We start from the raw sequence: 18,769 nt of genomic DNA on the forward strand, positions 1-18,769 counted from the left end.
AGGCAGGCTGTGAGGCTGAAGGAAACTACTTATTCTACCTTATAGTTCCTTTCATTGAGGAGATACACATAGAAATGTCAACTGTGTTGCAACCTGGAGTAACGTAGAGTCCAAATGACATACAAGTGCTGTGTTTTGGGACCGTAGAAGACGAAGACTGACTTTGATTGGGGGATATTTAAAAAAGAGGAGGTAGTGTCTAAGCTGGCAGTTGATAGGCAAATAGGGTTCTGAAATATAGAAAAGTAGGGAAGGAGTTCCAGATGGAGACAACAGCATGACCATTGTGGCACAGAGGGGCATGAGGGTGGGCCATGGTTAGGTAGGGACTGGGTATTACAGACTGGCCAGGTCTCCAGCACAGGGTCACCAATTCAAATATCTACAAAACCCAAGTAGTTAATATGAGAAAAAAAGTGGAAGGCAATAGGGGGCAGAGAGGACTATGGAAAAGAGGGAAAATGTGCCCTTCCTAGTGGGGGAATGAGAGTGGCAGCTACTCAGCTCCAGTTGCTTATTGCCATGTGTTGGGGGGAAGATCTAGAATTGCCAGACTTTTTGCAAGAGAATCCAGAAATTCATTTTTTTAAAATGGTGAAGTTCTCTGATTTTTAACACAGTATAGCTAAACACAACACCTGAGGGCAGCTTTCAGTTGTTACTGTGCCAGGTGGGACCCTGGTCTGGAGGGTCTATGGGAGGAGTTTGGGAGGTTGGTACTCACCCAGAACACCAGACAAGCCGCTGGTAAATGTGTAATTGATAATGGGGTATTTTTCCTCTATCTCCCAGAAGTCAGAAAGATTCCTTCCTGCAAAAATCACACCAACAGGATCAGATCTTGGGTTTCATCTGCTGGACAGTTGTGTCTATTTCTCAGCCCAGAGAGCTTGTCAAAGAGTGTCTAGTGGTTTACCTGACTTTCCTGTCATCACACAGATGAAGATGCAATCTGATTCATTGCTTTGACTCACTGTAAGACAAACCAGTATACGATAAGACTTAGCCATGGGTCTGAAGCTGTAAGTCTTTGATTGAAATGAAAATTAAGTTGAAAGTACCTAACTTAGGATAATATAGGAAAATAAGCCTGACTCTTTACTCTTAAGGCAGTCCTCATTTTCCAATTTCTTTATTTTATTTGGCTGGGTTTGGGGGATGGTGTAGTGGCTAAGGCAGAGTCTCTGAGGTCAGCTTCCATGGTTACATCAGCTCTGCCACTTACTAGCTAGGCAAACATGAATGAACTGCTTGACCTCTTCAGGACTCAGTTTGCCCCTTTATAAAATGGTGAAAATTCAAATCCCACAATCCATTATTTGTAATTCTCAAATGCCCAAATCTCTGTAAGACAACATGTCTTGTGTGAGCTTGGTACCCAAATTTGAAAAATGTGAGGCTATGATAGTTTTTATCTATCCTACTTAGTGTAAAGAGCTGAACATTTTGTCAAATTACTATTAACGTGTTTGATTACACTGGGTTTCTCTGGATGCTGTTGGAGAAGTTACATCAGGTATGATGTGCACACTATATTAGATCTTCAAAGCCTGAAAACTTCTGAATTCCTAAACATCTTTTTCCCTGACGATGCTGCCTAAAGAACTGTGGACATGGGGTTGCATGTCTCTCATAGGATTACAGGAAAATCCAAGGAGATAATGGGAGTGATGCACTAGGTATAGTGCCCAGCAGATAGAAGAGCACAGTAGCTAGAGTAATCATTATTGTTATTATTAATGTATTACTATTATTATGTATATTAGGATAGTGACATAAGAGCACAGGCTAAGAGCCAGATTACCTGGTTTAGAATTCTGCTTCTGCAGAGTGATTTTGAGCAATTTACTTAACCCCTCTGTGACAGTTTCCTTACCTGTCAAGTAGGGATAAATATAGTAGCTGCCCCAAAAGGTTGTAGTGAGGATCCAATGAGAGAATACATGGAAAGCCCTTACAAGATTATCTGACACCTAATGATAGCTATTACTGTTTCTCTTTCTCCCTCCTGCTTTTAAAACAGTAGCTGCTCCACAGTGCATCACACCATCTTTCTGCTGAGACCAATTGTTGGACTGTTGAATAGATCCTTGCTTTTCAAAGTGGGTCCCTAAGCAAATGTGATTTTCCTGGGGATTACATGAAACCACCTTATAAATGAGGTGTATCATTCTTAACTGTACTCCAAACATGGGCTTAGGCTCCGTACAGATTTAAACCTGAATTCTGGCACCAAACTTAAGCAAAATATTCAACCTCTCTGGATCTCAGTTTTGTCCTCCTTAAAATGGGGGTATATCTACCCACCAGAAGATGTTTTCTTGAGTCTGTCCACATTCCTTTAACTTTTGAGCTTTGGATTCTTCCTCCAACTTTCTGGATCCCAGAAATATGAAGACTTAAATATTGGTGTATTTACTGGTGTGGAAACTGGACCACACTGATTATCTAAATAAAGATTACATGAAGGTTTCTGGCAGCCTGGCCTATGGCAGGGGTTGGGGTGAGGAACATAATATGCTTGATTATCTACCACAACAGATGCTAAACCTCAAAGTTGCCAAAGCGTTTTCAAGATGAACACACCTGAGAGGATGGAGGTTGACTTAAAAATCTCTGTGAGGTAGCTGGTAGAATTGCCAATGATATCTACCAGTAGAGCTGTAAAATCTGCAAGACAAATTTAGGAGGTTTAAATTTCTGCTTCAGAGACAAAAGGAGAAAAGTATACCGTATTTGGATTTTTCAGAGTAGATTTTACAAGTTTGATTTAGTTTAGTGTATTGAGGAATATCAACAATGATACAGAGAAATACTACTAATTCTAAAAAACTAAAAGTCTTGATTTCAGGCCGGAAGGAAACTTTGGATCCACTATTAAAATCCTCTTTCTTCTTCTATCATCCTCTCTCCCAACCCCTTCTCTGCTAATATCTAAGAGCTATGAAAGGCCACATTGTCGAATAATGGTCTTTCTGGCGGATTTTCCTCATTGTTTCATCTAATTGTTTTTAGAATACCAACTCCATCTGATAGGAAGCAGCCCCACAGACATGTAATGTAAATTTACAGACTTGGGGGTTGGAAAATGAAAATGCAATGTGGAATTTAGCGGTCGGTTATAAACTATGAACAATAGAGACAAGACAAGACACTTTATAAAATTATCACCAGGAACCTTTCCTTCTGCCCCCTTTTTAAGGGAACTGATGGTGGTGGTGGTGGGGAGTGGTGTCTGAGATAACTTTTTCAGCATTTCAGGTTATAGAATCATTGTGAACTTTCTTTCTCAGCTGGGTTTGAACAGGGCCATTGCCTGACATGGTGGGCACCATTGACTGTGAAAATTCCTAATATTCTTCTAGTCAAACGGCTGTCATCTCCTTCTTTGTTCATTTATGGCTTTCCACAATCCAGCAAATTCTTGACTTCTAAACAAGGCGAATGTGTTTGAGGAGCCCCAGTCATTTTCTAGAGAGGAAGCTTCTTGGGTCCAGTGGATGATCTCCCATCATGCTGTGTAAATGCCCCTTTCACTCATTAATGGGATCAGGAGTTTGGGCAGGAGCAAGCTAACTTGAAAATACAGAACCAAGAGAGGTAGGAAAATGTTATGTGACAATTAGTAGAATGTGTAGCCAAGACCAACAGATAATGGGCAGTACTATATAAGAACCAAAGCCACGAGGTGCTCTTACTACATCCGCACAGGCACATTTTAACCTCCTGGAGGTAGAACACCTATGCAGTATGTAGTTTACCTATGCAGGTATAGACACCTGTATATGCAGAAGGTAGGCAAACACGGGCACCCTCTTTCTCTGTCTCTTTTTTTTTTTTTTTGAGACGAAGTCTGACTCTGTTGCCCAGGCTGGAGTGCAGTGGCGCAATCTCAGCTCACTGCAAGTTCCGCCTCCCAGGTTCACGCCATTCTCCTACCTCAGCCTCCCAAGTAGCTGGGACTACAGGCGCCTGCCAACACGCCCGGCTAATTTTTTTGTATTTTTAGTAGAGGCAGGGTTTCACCGTGTTAGCCAGGATGGTCTCGATCTCCTGATCTTGTGCTCCACCCGCCTCGGCCTCCTTCTCTGTCTCTTTAGACCAGTCTGTTTTTAGTCAATTGTGGAAACTGAGGAAGGGTATTGTCTCTTAGTTATTCCATATATTTTCTTTCTGCTTCTAAAAATTCTCCTTTATTAATCCATTTATCTAATAAATATTCATTGAGCATTTGCAGTGTGCCATACACTTACTAGGTACTAGGAGAGTTGTGTAAGACATACAGAAGAAGCTGAGGTTAGTGGGGAAGCAAGATTCATAAACAGACCAATAAAATGCAACTTGGAAGTTGTTATTAATCTTGCATGGAAGCTATGAGCATGGCTTTGAAGCCACACACAAAACATGGAGTCCAGGTTTTGCCCAAGGCTCAGAAAGATGATGTAACTTGTCCAAAGTTCCAGAGTAGGTGGCAGAGCTTGGATTTTAGCTGAGGTCTGCCTTGGGCTGAAGCTTCCGCTATTCCCAGTATTCTTATCACCACTCATGAAACCTCTTGCTCAATGCATTTTGTCAATTCTCCCTTTAGAACTGTTTTCACAATCTGGTTTTTAGGCTTGGAAGAAAGCCAGTTATTATTAACTCAAAGATATTCTTTGCATTTATGAAAGTTTGAATTATCTAATTTACTAGCAATGATCAAAATGAATGATTCATGACTACCTTCATACATGAATAGAAGGTAGAATTACAAAACCCTTTTTACCTATCCATTTGGTAATGATTTAAGACTGTCTCTTAACACTCAGTGTTGGCAAATGTGAGTGGGAAAACATAGGCATTCAAACATTGTTGGTAAGACTGTGAACGTATGCAAGACTTTTAGAAGACATTTTAGCAATTCAAGTCATTATAATATTGTTTCCCTGTCAGCCAACAATTCTATTTTGAGGGCCTTATTCTGCAGAGGTAATTGGGAAAGTACTCTAAGTGATTTTACACAGGTGTTCATCACAGCATTGTTTATAATTGCAAAAATATGAGGAATTAGCCAAGTTTCCAACAAGAGGAGACAAATTAAATAAATCATGGTACATTCTTTCAATGAATACTAAGAATTCATGTGAAGGATGAGGCATACTTGCATTCACTGGAATGAAATGGTTTTTTTAAGACATATGGGTTAGTTTGAGAGTGGATTATAAAATTGCATGAAAAAAATGAAAGATACTGATGGTTGTCTTTCAATATCGATTCTCCCACCTTCCTTTAGTAAGAGAGTATCAAATTTTAATTGGGAACATGGTGGTTTAAAGCAACGACTATAATTTCAAGCTTGCTTTGCGGGTGAGTGTAGCCATGAGATTAAATTCTGGGAAATAGGATGTAAGAGGGAGAAATGTGAATGGTTTCCAGGCTGTGAGTTCATAGTGAATGTGCATGCCTTCTGGGATGGTTTGGATCTGTGTCCTTGCCCAAATCTCATGTCAAATTGTAATCCACAATGTTGGAGGTGAGGCACGGTGGGACGTGATTGGATCATGGGGGCAGACTTCTCATGAATGGGTTAGTACCATGCCCTTGGTGCTGTTCTCATGATAGTGAGTGAGTTATTGTGAGATCTGGTTGTTTAAAACACCCTTCCCCTTGTTCTCCCTTGCTCCTGCTCTAGTCATGTAAGATCTGCCTGCTTCTACTTCCCCTCTGCCATGATTGTAAGTTTCCTGAGGCCTCCCCAGAAGCTGAGCAGAAGCAGTCATGCTTCCTTACAGCCTGCAGAACCATGAGCTGATTAGACCTCTTCTCTTTATAAATTACCCAGTTTCAGGTATTTCTTTATAGCAATGTGAGAATGGACTAATACACCTTCCAAATCCTTTCTCCCCTTCTTTGTAGCTGGAGTGTGAATATGCTGGCAACCTACCTTAGGCTATGAGAACACAGATCCTTATGAAAAGCAAAGCAACAAGCTAAAAGGAGCCTGGGCCCCCAAACCATCAAACCATTAGAGCAGTCCTGGCATGTCTACATGCCCAGATTATCACACATGAAAGCAATTAACTTCTACCTTCTTTAAACTAGACTATTTTGGAGTCATTTGTTATAGTAGCCCACCCTGTATTCTAAATAATACAGAGAATGGGTTCCTATATGTAGAGCAGGATGTCTACACTGATGGGTAGATATTAGCTGGGGTACATAGGTAGATAGGTAGGTTAGATAAGTAGCTTAGATGACAGGTTGGAGAGATGAGTGGGTTATATAGGTAGTGTAGACAGCCTTGGATAGCATTTATCAGCATGTTAATAGTGACTACCAGTGGATGGTGGGAGATCAGCTATTTCTGGTTTCTTAGTTTTGCTGTCCATGTTGCATAGCATCTTGACATCACAGTATATTATTTTTAAAATCAAGAAAATTTAAGCCAGTTTCATTTAGGAAGAAAAAAAGGAAAATATGCAAATATACCCTCAAAGGAGGGCTATAGGTCAGAGTTGAAAACATTAAAAAGAAAATGATCACCAGCATGGCACATGTATACATATGTAACTTACCTGCACATTGCGCACATGTACCATAAAACCTAAAGTATAATAATGATAATAATAATAATAATAAAAGAAAAAAAAAAAAAACTTAAAAAAAAAAAAATAAAAAAAAAAAAAAAAAAAAAAAAAAAAAAAAAAGAAAATGATCCAGATCTAAAGATCATCCACAAAGACACCTTTCCCAAGGGCGTTGAGCAATGGCAAGTTGTTGGCCTACGTGTACAGCCCCTTATGGTAGCGCTGTGACTTCTTGTCAAACCTGGCGAAAGTTGCTATGACCTACCAGAGGAAGAGCATGCAATTTTATCAGTACATAATTATCCATGGATCATTCTTTTCATATAATTGTTGTAAGTGTGTGGAAATATGATTTGACTCATGAAATAAAATTATAAACTTTCTCCAGGCAGATGTAACTTTTTAAATCTTATTTTTATCTTTCACACAATCAGGATAGGGACTCACCCAGCACAGAATTCTATCCTCAGCAGGGGTTAATGAAATGGTGAGAAAGGCATGATTATGAAGATTTTTTTTCCTCGCAAATGTATTTGTTGATGAGATTCACAGGGTAAATTACATAAGATAACAGACATTAAGTACTCATTGTAGCGTCTCGCATATAGTACTCATTAAATATTAGTAATTCTTTCCTTTAATATTTTCACAATATTTGTTTTAGAAATTCTACTCTGTGGGGGAAATAATCTGAAACAGGGAAGAGTTTATGCACAAAGATGTCCAAGGCAAAATTATTTATATTAAGAAAAACCTAGATCCACTTAAAAGTCTAAGAACAGCATAGTGGCTAAGAGAATGCTTGCATTCACTGGTTACATAGCCATTACAAATGTTTATGAAGAGTTTGTAATATGGTGGAAAGTATTAATATTAGACTAACTGGGGAAAAGTACAAGAGGCTTTGGTTGCCTTTAGTTCTTGCTTCCCTTACAATCTCATATTTAACAAGCAGCCAGAAGGATCCTTTTAAAATGTCAGATCATGTCCCTTCCCTGTGCAGACAATCACAATGGCTTCCTTCTTATTCCGGGTGAAAATTAGAATCCTTGCAGTAGACCTTAAACTTCTATATGATCTGCAACACCCTCCCCACTTTGCCCTCACCAGTCAGAGCTAATTTCCTACAACTCTGTGCTGGCTAACCTGCTGCAGCTATGCTGGCTTCTCTGGTCCTCATGCTGCTGCTTAGGCCTTTGTCTGGACCACTGTCCCCAGGAACAACCACACAGCTGGCCCCTCACATCCTGAAGGTCGCCCCTCAACCCTCACCTCATTTGGAGAAGACTTTCCTGACCATCCTACACACAGCAATATCCCCCACCGTGACTTTTCCCTCCAGCTTTCCCCTGCTTCATGGTTCCCGTGGTCAGGCTGTCAGCCCACACACCATGTACTTGCAGTACATTTATTTACTCTCTGCTCCCCACTAGGAATCTATGTCCCACGGGAGCAGGAGGTGTGTTCACTTTGCTCTGTGTGCTTTCCCCACACCTAGAAGAGTGCATGGGTGATAGTGCACGCTCAAACAGAATTACTGAATGGGTGAATTAATGGTGCAAAAATTGTCACTTTTATTTTTCCGTATTCTCTAAAATAAGGAACACGTAATACTTTAAAGTTTTATTTATAAAACTAGCATATGAACATACTCTTCTTGGGAAAAAAAAGTTCAGATAATCTAAGGCTCTTTTAACCAACATTCTTCCACTCCAAAACACATACTCCAATCTTCTTTTCAAAGGGAATCACCTATCTGGTGCCCACATATGTGTTCTTATCAACAACATTGTGCTCTTTGTATTTTTGTGTAACTTTCCTTTTCCAATTAAAAATCTCTTGGAAGTTTTTCCATGCACAGGCCAAATTTGAGCACTCTCACTCATTTATGTATTATCTGTGGCTGTTTTCGAAAGCTTAATTATATGGGAGACTACTTAACCATTTGCCCTCATGATGGATATTTAGGTTGTTCCTCAATTTTGCAATTAAAACAATGCTTCATGAACATTTTCCTCCTGTTGCTTTTGTACACACAACTGTTTTTCACTGGGATAATGAATGAGCACATGGTTAAGGGTAGTGGATAGGGCCATATTTTCCTGTCTTACATTGAGGAAAAACAAAAACATATCTAAAAGGACACAAGCAAAATTGGAAAAGCTGCAAGCCTCATGGTAAGCTGTACCCACCTGATAAGTCATTGGTCCGATTGTTTAAACAGTAGCAATACCTTGTGGGGAATTTGGCAGGGTCCACCGTCTTCAGGTTAGAAACTATGAAGAGAAAGGATTCAACAGAGATCCTGACACACAGACCAGACCTGCAACACATCCCTACCGCCACCACCATCAAGAAGAGCCAGCCAGCACTCACTGTTGTAAACAGCTACAGAAAACTTGTGGAAGGCGAAGGAACTGTAGGAAGTGACACTCAGCAAGGAGAAGAACTTCTTGCTATCTGCCAAAACATACCAGATAAAGAGACAGACAGATGCCTACTAACATAACAATAATACAAATAAGTAAACAGTCCCTAGAAATTAACAATGCAAATAAAGAAACCAATGATGAAAATAAAGAAACAAAAAAGTAATACAAATAAAAAATAATAAACAAAGTAAAACTAAACCAAAAAGCTGAGGAGTGTGTATCATTTGTCTATATTTCCTGATCCATCCTCAAGCTGTGGCAACTCTCTAAGATTCTCAAGGCGTATTAGGCTCCTGAGGCTGCTGTAACAAATTATCACAAACTTGGTGGCTTAAACAGCAGAAATTTGTTCTCTCACAGTTCTGGGGGCTAGAAGTCTGAAACTCAGTAGGGCACCCTCCCTTCAAGGGCTCTAAAGGATAATCTGTTCTTGCCTCTTTCAGCTCTGGCGGCTGCCTGTGTCCCTTGGCTTGTGGCCACATCTCTCTCTGTTCTATCATCACAAGGTCTTTTCTTCTGTGTGTGTCTCCTTTGCCTCTTTCTTGTAAGGACCCTTGTGGTGGCATCTGGCACAACACAGATAATCCCGGACAATGGCCTCATCTCAAAATCTTTAACTCAATCAATCTGTTATCATATCAGGTGATATTCACTCTTTTGACATATAAAGTAGTATTCACAGATTCTGGTAATTACAAAGTGGATATGTTTGGCCATCTTCAGTCTACTACACAAAGAAAGGGGATTTTTTTAAAACCAGGAATACTAACATAAACAATCAGGTTTAGGAATACAAGCATGAGCATCTTATCTACTCTCCATCAGTGCCTGTTCTTGGTTTATATCTAGAACACAGTGCAACAGAGGGAGATCTTTCCAGACCTGGTCTGAGAATCACCCACCTGCATCAACACACCTTTAATAGGTGCACCTATTAAAAGGGCACATTCCTGGATGTGACTCCAGGTCTACTAAATCAGATGGTGAAGAAAGGGGAAAGGTGGGTATGCCCAGGGTTCTGAATTTTAACAAAGTTGTCAGGTGAATTTTTTTTCTTTTTTAGACAGGATCTTGCTCTGTCACTCAGGCTGGAATGCAATTGTGCAATCACAGCTCACTGCAGCCTCGACCTCTCAGGCTCCAGTAATCCTCCCACCTCAGCCTCCCAAAGTGCTGGGATTATAGGCATGACCCACTGTGCCTGGCCTCAGATGATTTTTATTCATATAAATTTGTGACCTACTGTGATGGTGGATGGAATGGCAGAATCATTAAACTTTGGTGCATGCAAATCACCAGTGGTGCCCATTCACCCTCGGTTCTCTGGCTATTGCCCTCTGGAGACCCTAATGCTGTATGCTGGGTGGGAATCAGACTCTGTATTTAATAAGCTCCTTAGAAGAATGGGGTATGCACCAAAATGTGAATACTCCAGTACTCAGTTTTTTTGATGATAAAAATCACAAATAGCACTTGGTAAAAATGTACATTTTGGGCCCCTTCAAAGATCAGCTGGATCAGAATCTCCAGAGCAGGAACCTGGGGAGATGAATATTTAATAAGTACATCAGGTCCTTCTTCTTGTGCAACAAGTTTGGGAAACTTTGGGCTAGATCACAAACCTGGATTAAACAGTTCTGAATTCCAATTCTATATGGCAATGGGCATGCCTCAACATCTGCATCTAGAAAATGGGAGTGAGAGTACCACTGCATGGAGGTTATACAAGGAATAAATTAGTCATTGGAAGAGTTTTGAGCTCCTCGAAGGTATAAGTTATGACATTTGAGTTTCTGCAAAATTTCACAGAGGCCAGTGCAGGGCCTTGCAGAGGAAAGGACAGAATTAACAGTTCAGGGCTGGAAGGGCTAAATGTTTTGCAGCCCATCCCTCCATCTGATCATTCAGTCTCTCCACAGCACCCTCTATAGGTAGATCACTGCCTTCTTATCGTGCACCTCGCAAGGCAGCCCCATCCATGGCAACCCTCATGAGAGCAAATTGGAGGCAGGAGCTATATCTCTGTGATTTACATCAACAGACATTGGGACAGGGATGGATAATAATGTTGATGGGTAAATGTCTAAGTGAACAAGTGTAGAGCCACCAAGCACAGTTGTGCAGTGTGTGTGTTGCACAATCCTAGGGAATGCCATTTACATAGACCTCAATGCTGAATTGGCATTCTCCATCCCCCTTATTCTAAATAACATGTACCATTACCTGTTTATTATGTTTATTGTTTGTTTTTGGTTACCCCTTCACCCAACAGAATGGAAGCTCTCCCAGGCCAAAGATTTTTGGTTTTTATTTACTGCCTTATCTTCCAATATTTGGAATAGTGCCTGGCATGTGATAGGTGTTCTATGAATATTGATTGAAGAATGTGAGAATAAATAGTGAAGGCAGTGAGGAATGTACACTAGGGATCGTTCAGGCTTTTCTGTCATTCACTAAGTATATGTTACATACAAATCATTTTGCTAGATGCTAAAGAACACAGGAAGAAGATTACAATAATATTGCCTTAAAAAAAGAAATCCAGAATCATATTAACTTAATCAATGAGTAATTATTGTTAGTTTATGGCAACAGAGTTACAATTACAAGCATACCATGTCTGTATTGCAATTTGCTCTCAAAATCCTTATAAACCTTCTACATCATTTTGAGTTAGGTAGGACAATGAATTCTGCATTCTGCTTTTGTTTTTGTTTTTTGAGACAAAGTCTCACTCTTTCTCTCAGGCTGGAATGCAGTGGTATGATCACAGCTCACTGCAGCCTCGACCTTCTGGGCTCCAGCAATCCTCCCACCTCAGCCTCCCGAGTAGCTGGGACCACAGGCATGCACCACTGCACGCAGCTAATTTTTGTATTTTTTGTAGAGATGGGATTTTGCCATGTTGCCTAGGCTGGTCTCAAACTCCTGAGCTCAAGCAGCTTCCCAAAGTGCTGGGATTACAGGCATGAGCCACTGAGCTCAGCCTATTCTCCACTCTGAACACTGAGAAACTGACACACAGAAGTGAAGTGTCTTGTCAAGGCAACAGAAAGTTTCAGAAAAGACACTGGTACAAGAAAAAAAAATGGACCTGGATTGTGCTTTTAAAATATGATTACCTTTTAATGCTCTACTGAGCATCCCATTCACAAGCTCCGTCAGGTTAAGCGCGGACAGATCGATCGACCTTGCGGGCAGCTCTGAAAGTGATTCAGAGATAATGTCACTGGCAGGCTTTTCTCAGCAAGAGAAAAAGTTCCTCATTTCCAAACTTCAGGCAGATATTCAACTTCTTTGCACATGTGCTGAAAACAAACCAAGTGCCAGGCACGAGGTGTTCCAAGTTAAGTTAAGAGGAGGGTCCCGACCTCAGGAGGTGACAGTCAACAGAGTGACAAATATAGATAAGAGAAATTCCAATGAAGCACAGGAAACATAAACTTTTAGTGACAATTGCATCTCTGCATTTGGAGAGACTCGGGACTCATATAAAAGGTATTTCAAGCATAATGGGAAGCCCAAGGGCATTGCAGGAGTTCGCAGCAGCTCTGTGTTTGAAAATAAGTACCCCATGTAAAAGTGGGGTCCACACACCCTAGCTGAGCATTGACATCACCTGGAAATATATATTTTTTTAATTACACAATTCCAGTACCTGGCCTTCATCCTCAGAAATTCAGAATTAATAGGTCCAGGATGTGACCCAGAATGGAGGGAGAAATCTCCCAGGTGTAGCAGGAATGGCAGTGTGCAGTGAGTGGAGTTAAAATTCCCACTTCCCCCGGCTATTCCTTAATGATTTGGAAACTGGCCAGGAGCAGTGGCTCACGCCTGTAATCCCAGCACTTTGGGAGGCCGAGGTGGGTGGATCACATGGGATCAGGAGTTTGAGACCAGCCTGGCCAATATGGTAAAACCCCGTGTCTACTAAAAATATAAAAATTAGCTGTGTGTGGTGGCCGGTGCCTATAATCCCAGCTACTTGGGAGGCTGAGGCAGGAGAATCGCTTGAGCCTAGGAGGCGGAGGTTGCAGTGAGCCAAGATCGTGCTATTGCACTCCAGCCTGGGCAACAAGGGTGAAACTCCATCTATAAAAAAAAAAAAGATTTGGAAACAACAGTTGACAAGATGGAAATAGTTGTTGATGTTCCTCTTTATTCAAACATTGTCTTCCTCAACTTTTACTTAATGATCAGATAATGATTAGAGAGATGACGTTCTCTCCACTGTGGGAAAGAACAGAGGTCCAGAGAAGTGGAGGAATTGCTCTGCAACCCAGACAACCCAAGGGATTTGGGGGAGTGGCACTCACCTGTCGTAGCAAGAAATGCCACCCCCTTCTCCTTCCTCTCTTCTCCTCTAAGGCCAGACACTGGGAAGGAAACAGTTTTCATGAGAAAAATGTGACTGGTCCAGTTCCTATCCCCAGGAACAGAAGAAGCCTTGGAAGCCTCTTTGGCCTCTGCTCTCCGTGTCAGAGTCACTGGTGGACACTGAGGAAAGGCAGATTCCAGACTCTTCTGCATGGCCCTGATACAGATTCTAATCTCTGTGAGGTGGCTGTGGCCTAGAACTCCACATTTTAATAAATAAGCTTGGTGATTCTGATACAGGGGGTCTAATTTATCCCACTCCTTAACCGAGTAGGAAAACTGAGGCCCAGAGAGGAGAAAAACCTTGCTTAAATTTGCACAACTGAGCAGTGGTGATAAAGGGTTCAGAACCTACTTTCTAGAACTGTAGAGCGTGGCCAAAATATTAGGCCTCTCGCCTACTTAGCAAATTTCATGCGACCAAAGGAGAAAATGTCAAAGAAAAATTTGAAATTTCAAAGGCATTCATTCATTCATTCTTCATTGGTTCATTCAACAAATATTCACTAAGGGCCAAGCAATATGCTAGGCAATATGAAGTGGTAAAGGGGAATGAACCCGGTCTCCAGCTCCATGGGGCTTCCTGTGTGTGATTTGGTCAGGGAGGAGAAGACTCACATGTCGTGACAAGAGAGGAGTGTCAACACGGTGTGGGAGCACCAGGGCACTAGCCTGGTGTCACGGGATGGAGAAGGCCTTCTTGTGGATGTGACGTGAAGCAGAGACCAGAAGGATCAGTTATTTTGGATCACATGCTATAGAATCACACTGCACTTGTGACTACGACTGTTGGAGTGGCCATTTTTCATGTTATACCTGGATGGAGAAGGTGCATTATTTTACATTTTATTTTATTAAATTAAATGAGACAAGCGACATATCTTGTTGGGGTCACAGAGAGTCTCAGGAAAGAAGCTGGTACAAAAAAAGCTAGTATCACATGTAACATGAAAAATGGCCACTGCAACAATAGGTACCAGCAGGATGGAGAAGGTGCTGTATTTCACATTTTCATTTTGCAAATGGAAAACAACAAGCCACAGAGTCTGAAAAATGTGCCCTGCATTACAGAGTAAGTCAGGATTTAGGGCTGCCCAGGAATGTCTCATCTTTTTCCTTCTTAACATCTTTATTTCCAGACACTGAAATAAAAGTTTTCATGAATAAAATAGTAACCTGAAAGTGCAGCCTCAAACAATTCATAACATCCTTAGAAATCATCTTGTCCAACACTTTGAAGAATGGATAAACTGAAATCCCCAAACTTGATTTGATGTACCTAAATCCCATATTGGGCTAGTGGCTAAGATAAAATCAGAAAAGAGCAATCTCAACTCTTTGTCCATGTTCTTCTCCCTCACTTCTTTTTATTTTACTTTTTAATTTAATTTAAATTAATTTCTAATTTTATTGAAAAACACTTAACATGAAATCTACCCTATTAATTCTTTTTTTTTTTTTTTTTGAGATGGAGTCTTGCTCTGTTGTCCAGGCTGGAGTGCAGTGGCGTGATCTCACTGCAACCTCTGCCTCCTGGGTCAAGCGATTCTCCTGCCTCAGCCTCCTGAGTAGCTGGGATTACAGGTGTGTGCCACCAAACCTGGCTAATATTTGTATTTTTAGTAGAGCTGGGGTTTCACCATGTTGGTCAGGCTGGTCTCAAACTCCTGACCTCATGATCTGCCTGCCTCGGCCTCCCAAAGTGTTGGGATTACAGGCGTGAGCCACTGCGCTCATCCCAATTTACAGATTTTTAAGTGAACAATATAGTATTGTTACCTATCGTTATTATGTTGTGCAGCAGATCTTTAGAACTTATTCATCTTGTGTAACTGAAATTTCATACTCATTGAACAACAAACTTCCCATTTCCCTCTCCTAAGCCCCTGGTGACCACCTTTCTATTCTCTGCTTCTGTGAGTTTGACTATTTTAGATACCTCATGAAAGTGGTATCATGCAGTGTTTGTTCTTCTGTGACTGGTTCATTTCACTTAGCATACTGTCCTCCAGGTTCACTCACGTTATTGCATATGGCAGTGTTTTCTTATTTAAGACCGAATAATATTGCATTGTATGTATATACCACATTTCTTTTTTCTGTTTATCCATCAATAGACATTTAGGTTGCTATCTTCTGCTTTTCGGATACCATGTTGAAACTGAGTCAAGCCAGCTGTTGCCTGCTTAAGCTAATTTGGCCTTTTACCAATTGCCAAGCTTTTTGGTTAAATATCAGAGCTTCTGGGGTTAGAGGTAGGTGGGGACTCTAACTCCCCTTGCCATAACAGGGCTACTGGAGGCAAGAGGCTTATGTCACAAAAGGAAGTCTGAGACAGACATAATTAAGCAGGGCAAATGCTGCCAACTAGCCAGCTGTCTAGCTTGGGTGAGGCCACTCCACCCCCTCAGGCACCCGCGTGGCACTTTACCTGCACAGTCTACTCTGCACCAGCTGCTATAAGATCTGTGGGTGGCACCAATCAACCTTGCTTGTGACCTGCCAAGGCAACAGAGTCCTCCATGCAGGTGAGGGACCAGGATTATGTCAGTTTGGGGTCTCCAGGCAGCAGGGATGCCCCAGGCTACCAGGCTGGCAGGATTCCTATACCTTTCCAGCCAGCCTGTGTTATCTTCTTCACTGAGCACCATGTTTTTTTTTTTTTTTAAGCACCATTCCTTTCACCAAGGAAAGAATATTTCTACCACTCGTTTTTTTAAATTACAAATCCTTGGGTTGATTTTGATAACAATATTTGAAGTCTGAATTAAACACCAGTGGAGCACAGATATTTGAACAGGATGTAATACAGAGCATTTTTCAAATAAGTTCCCTGACAGATCACAAAAAGATATTTTTCTATTTTTGGGTAAAAAGACCACCATAATAATATCTCTAAAATAGAAGTTTCCCGGCATTTTTTGTACTTCTTCATGCTTAGTATTTTATCACCTTTTATCCTTCATGATTACCTGTGGGGCAGGAATTGTTGTTCCCATTTAAGGAGAAGAAAATTGGAAGCTCAACTAAGAAAAATACTTATGGAAAGTTATCCTACTTACACACAATAAATTGGCACAATTGGTGCTTTCAGGAAAGGGAAGCTGTTGGCTGGGGGAGCATTTTAACTTTATACACTTTTGTACCTTTTGCTATTTGAACTACGTGAATGTACTAATTTAAAATAAATGAGAATATAAAAATAGTCCAGGTCTGGTGGCTCACGCCTGTAATCCTAGCACTTTGGAAGGCTGAAGCGAGTGGATCCCTTGAGCTCAGGAGTTCAAGACCTGCCTGGGCAACATGGTAAAACCCTGTTTCTAACAAAAGTACAAAATATTATCCAGGTATGATGGTACATGCCTGTGGTCCTAGCTATCAGGAGACTGAGGTGGGAGAATCTCTTGAGCCTAGGGGGTGGAAGTTGCAGTGAGTTGAGATCCTGCCACCTGACTCCCATCTGGCTGACAGAGTAAGACCCCATCTCAAAAAAATAAATAAATAAAGGAATAAAAATAAAAAGTAACACAATTTCCAACAAAACTAAAACCAAAACCAAACCAAAAAATTGTCCTGCTTGTTTACTAAAATTTAGAAACAGAAACCTGTTCCCTGACTCCTCTTGTCCTTTCTGTTGCAATGTATTCACCATTGTACTGCAAAGTCAATTTCATAGCATCAAAAAGGAAAGGCAAAGAAAGATGAAATTATTACAAAGGCGATGATGGCAAGTAACAGTACCTCCCAGTATAAAATCTTCTATCACCAATGGAATCTCACAGTCTTTGTGGATTTATTCAGATCACAAGGATTCAATGAACCATAAAGAAATGAGCAGCTCACAGGAGCCATTGATGTGACTATTAGAGTGTTAGATGTGGATATAATCACTGTCTTATCAGTAGAGAAAGTAAGGCTTGGGGAAGTCAAGGAATTTGCTCAAGAACAGTGAGCTGAAAAGGAGCCCTTATCACCCACTTACCTGTTGCAGGTAAAAAGGTAATTTCCTTGTCTTTCTTGGCTTCTCCTTTGATGCCAGACACTAAAGTAAAAAAGGTTTAATCACAGAAATTATAACCAAGACATAATACCAGAGATAATTTGATTCAACATACCCATTTTACATATAAGAGAATTATGATCTGGGGTTGTGAAGTGACATTTAGTCCCACATCTAGTTTGTTCATTCATTTAATCATTTAGTCATCAAATATTTGTTGACCAACCACTAATGATGGATGGTGCTATTGAGTGCCGAGTGTTTGCTAGGCATTGTGTGTGCTGGAAAGGCAGACACATAGGAAAACAACATTGAATACCTTGAAGGGAACGGTGAGAGTGTGTAACAGGGGGCTGATCTAGTCTCAGGAATCTGGAAGCCTTCCCTGAGAGGGAACGTTGAGCTGAGCTCTGAAGAATGAATAGCATTTGAGTAGGATTTAACTAATTGGGGGAATATTTGATGTATAGAGAACAGCACAAGCCCAGTGTCTGAGGTAGGCATGAGTATTACTTTAAAAAATTGAAAGAAGGCCAACAGTGATGGGGGCATAAAGAATGAAGGAGGTGGAGGTGGTAGGAAGCAGGAATGGTGAGGGAGGCAGGGTCACGCAGAGCCTGAAAAGGACCTGGTACACTACACAGAGAGAAGTAGGAACTCCGCGAATAATTTGGGGCAGAGGGAGAGAAAAGACGGAGGAACTTGGAAGATGACATAACAAGATTTCTGAAAAGATCACTCAGGCTGGTTGCTGGTGAATGGGTCATGGAGAGACAAGAGGAGAAGCTGGTTTGGAAAGCTGTCTCATGGTCCGGGAAAGGGAAAATAATGTTTTGGACAAAGGTGGTAACAGTGGAGGTGAAGAGAATTCTTTTCACAGATGGGACTTAAATGCAAAAAGTCAAGGGAACTACAGAAGTAGGGAAGTTATTCTCGCCATTTTGAACAAATTCATTTGGATTCTGGGCAGAAATGTTGGCTGCTGAGGTTCTCTAAAGCACAGTGAATACTGCTACTTATTATACAGAACAGACACTTCCAGAACTCCAACCAGATCCACCTGTGTTCCAAAGGGACAAGACACACGCCAGGCCCATGCACAGCCTCACTGGAGGACCACGTGACAGGAAGCCCAGCATGCTTGTGATACTCTGGCCCACCTGGAATGAAGCAAGCAAACACTTAGGAAACTAAGCACATTGATGCAGACCTTCCTCTGAGAACAGTGCATGAGGAATCATTAAAATCACAATCTGAAAAAGGCTTTGTACTAGGTTAGGGGAGGTTAGGAAACTAAGGTAACAAATTAACTCCACAATTTAACTGGCTTAACAACAAAAGTTGATTTCTTGTTTGCAGTATATATTCACTGCATTTTGGTGGGGAACTCTGCT

General features: G+C 41.1%; 1 protein-coding gene and 1 long non-coding RNA gene across 9 annotated transcripts in view; one reads left to right on the forward strand and one right to left on the reverse strand.

The window, feature by feature from the left end:
- Positions 1-18,769, reverse strand: part of HHLA1 (HHLA1 neighbor of OC90) — a 44,825-nt gene that overhangs the window by 20,490 nt on the left and 5,566 nt on the right. The window contains exons 2-10 of the mRNA XM_024251458.3: positions 18,436-18,535; positions 17,358-17,417; positions 13,315-13,374; positions 12,121-12,201; positions 8,943-9,026; positions 8,759-8,842; positions 2,587-2,670; positions 917-973; positions 725-811 (exon numbers count right to left, since the gene is read on the reverse strand). Of these exons, the coding sequence (XP_024107226.3) occupies positions 725-811; positions 917-973; positions 2,587-2,670; positions 8,759-8,842; positions 8,943-9,026; positions 12,121-12,201; positions 13,315-13,374; positions 17,358-17,417; positions 18,436-18,514 (676 nt within the window). The 5' untranslated portion in view covers positions 18,515-18,535. The remainder of the gene's footprint in view (positions 1-724; positions 812-916; positions 974-2,586; positions 2,671-8,758; positions 8,843-8,942; positions 9,027-12,120; positions 12,202-13,314; positions 13,375-17,357; positions 17,418-18,435; positions 18,536-18,769) is intronic.
- Positions 15,741-18,769, forward strand: part of LOC129047551 (uncharacterized) — a 46,416-nt gene continuing 43,387 nt past the window's right edge. For 6 of the 8 annotated variants that reach the window (XR_008509310.2, XR_010141333.1, XR_008509308.2 and 3 more), the window contains exon 1: positions 15,748-15,903. This is a non-coding gene — a long non-coding RNA (uncharacterized LOC129047551). Of the gene's footprint in view, positions 15,904-18,769 lie in introns of all 8 variants that reach the window. The other 2 variants (XR_010141332.1, XR_008509313.2) reach the window with 2 other exon arrangements.

The sequence above is a fragment of the Pongo abelii genome, chromosome 7 (assembly GCF_028885655.2).
Source record: "Pongo abelii isolate AG06213 chromosome 7, NHGRI_mPonAbe1-v2.0_pri, whole genome shotgun sequence".
Taxonomy (NCBI): domain Eukaryota; kingdom Metazoa; phylum Chordata; class Mammalia; order Primates; family Hominidae; genus Pongo; species Pongo abelii.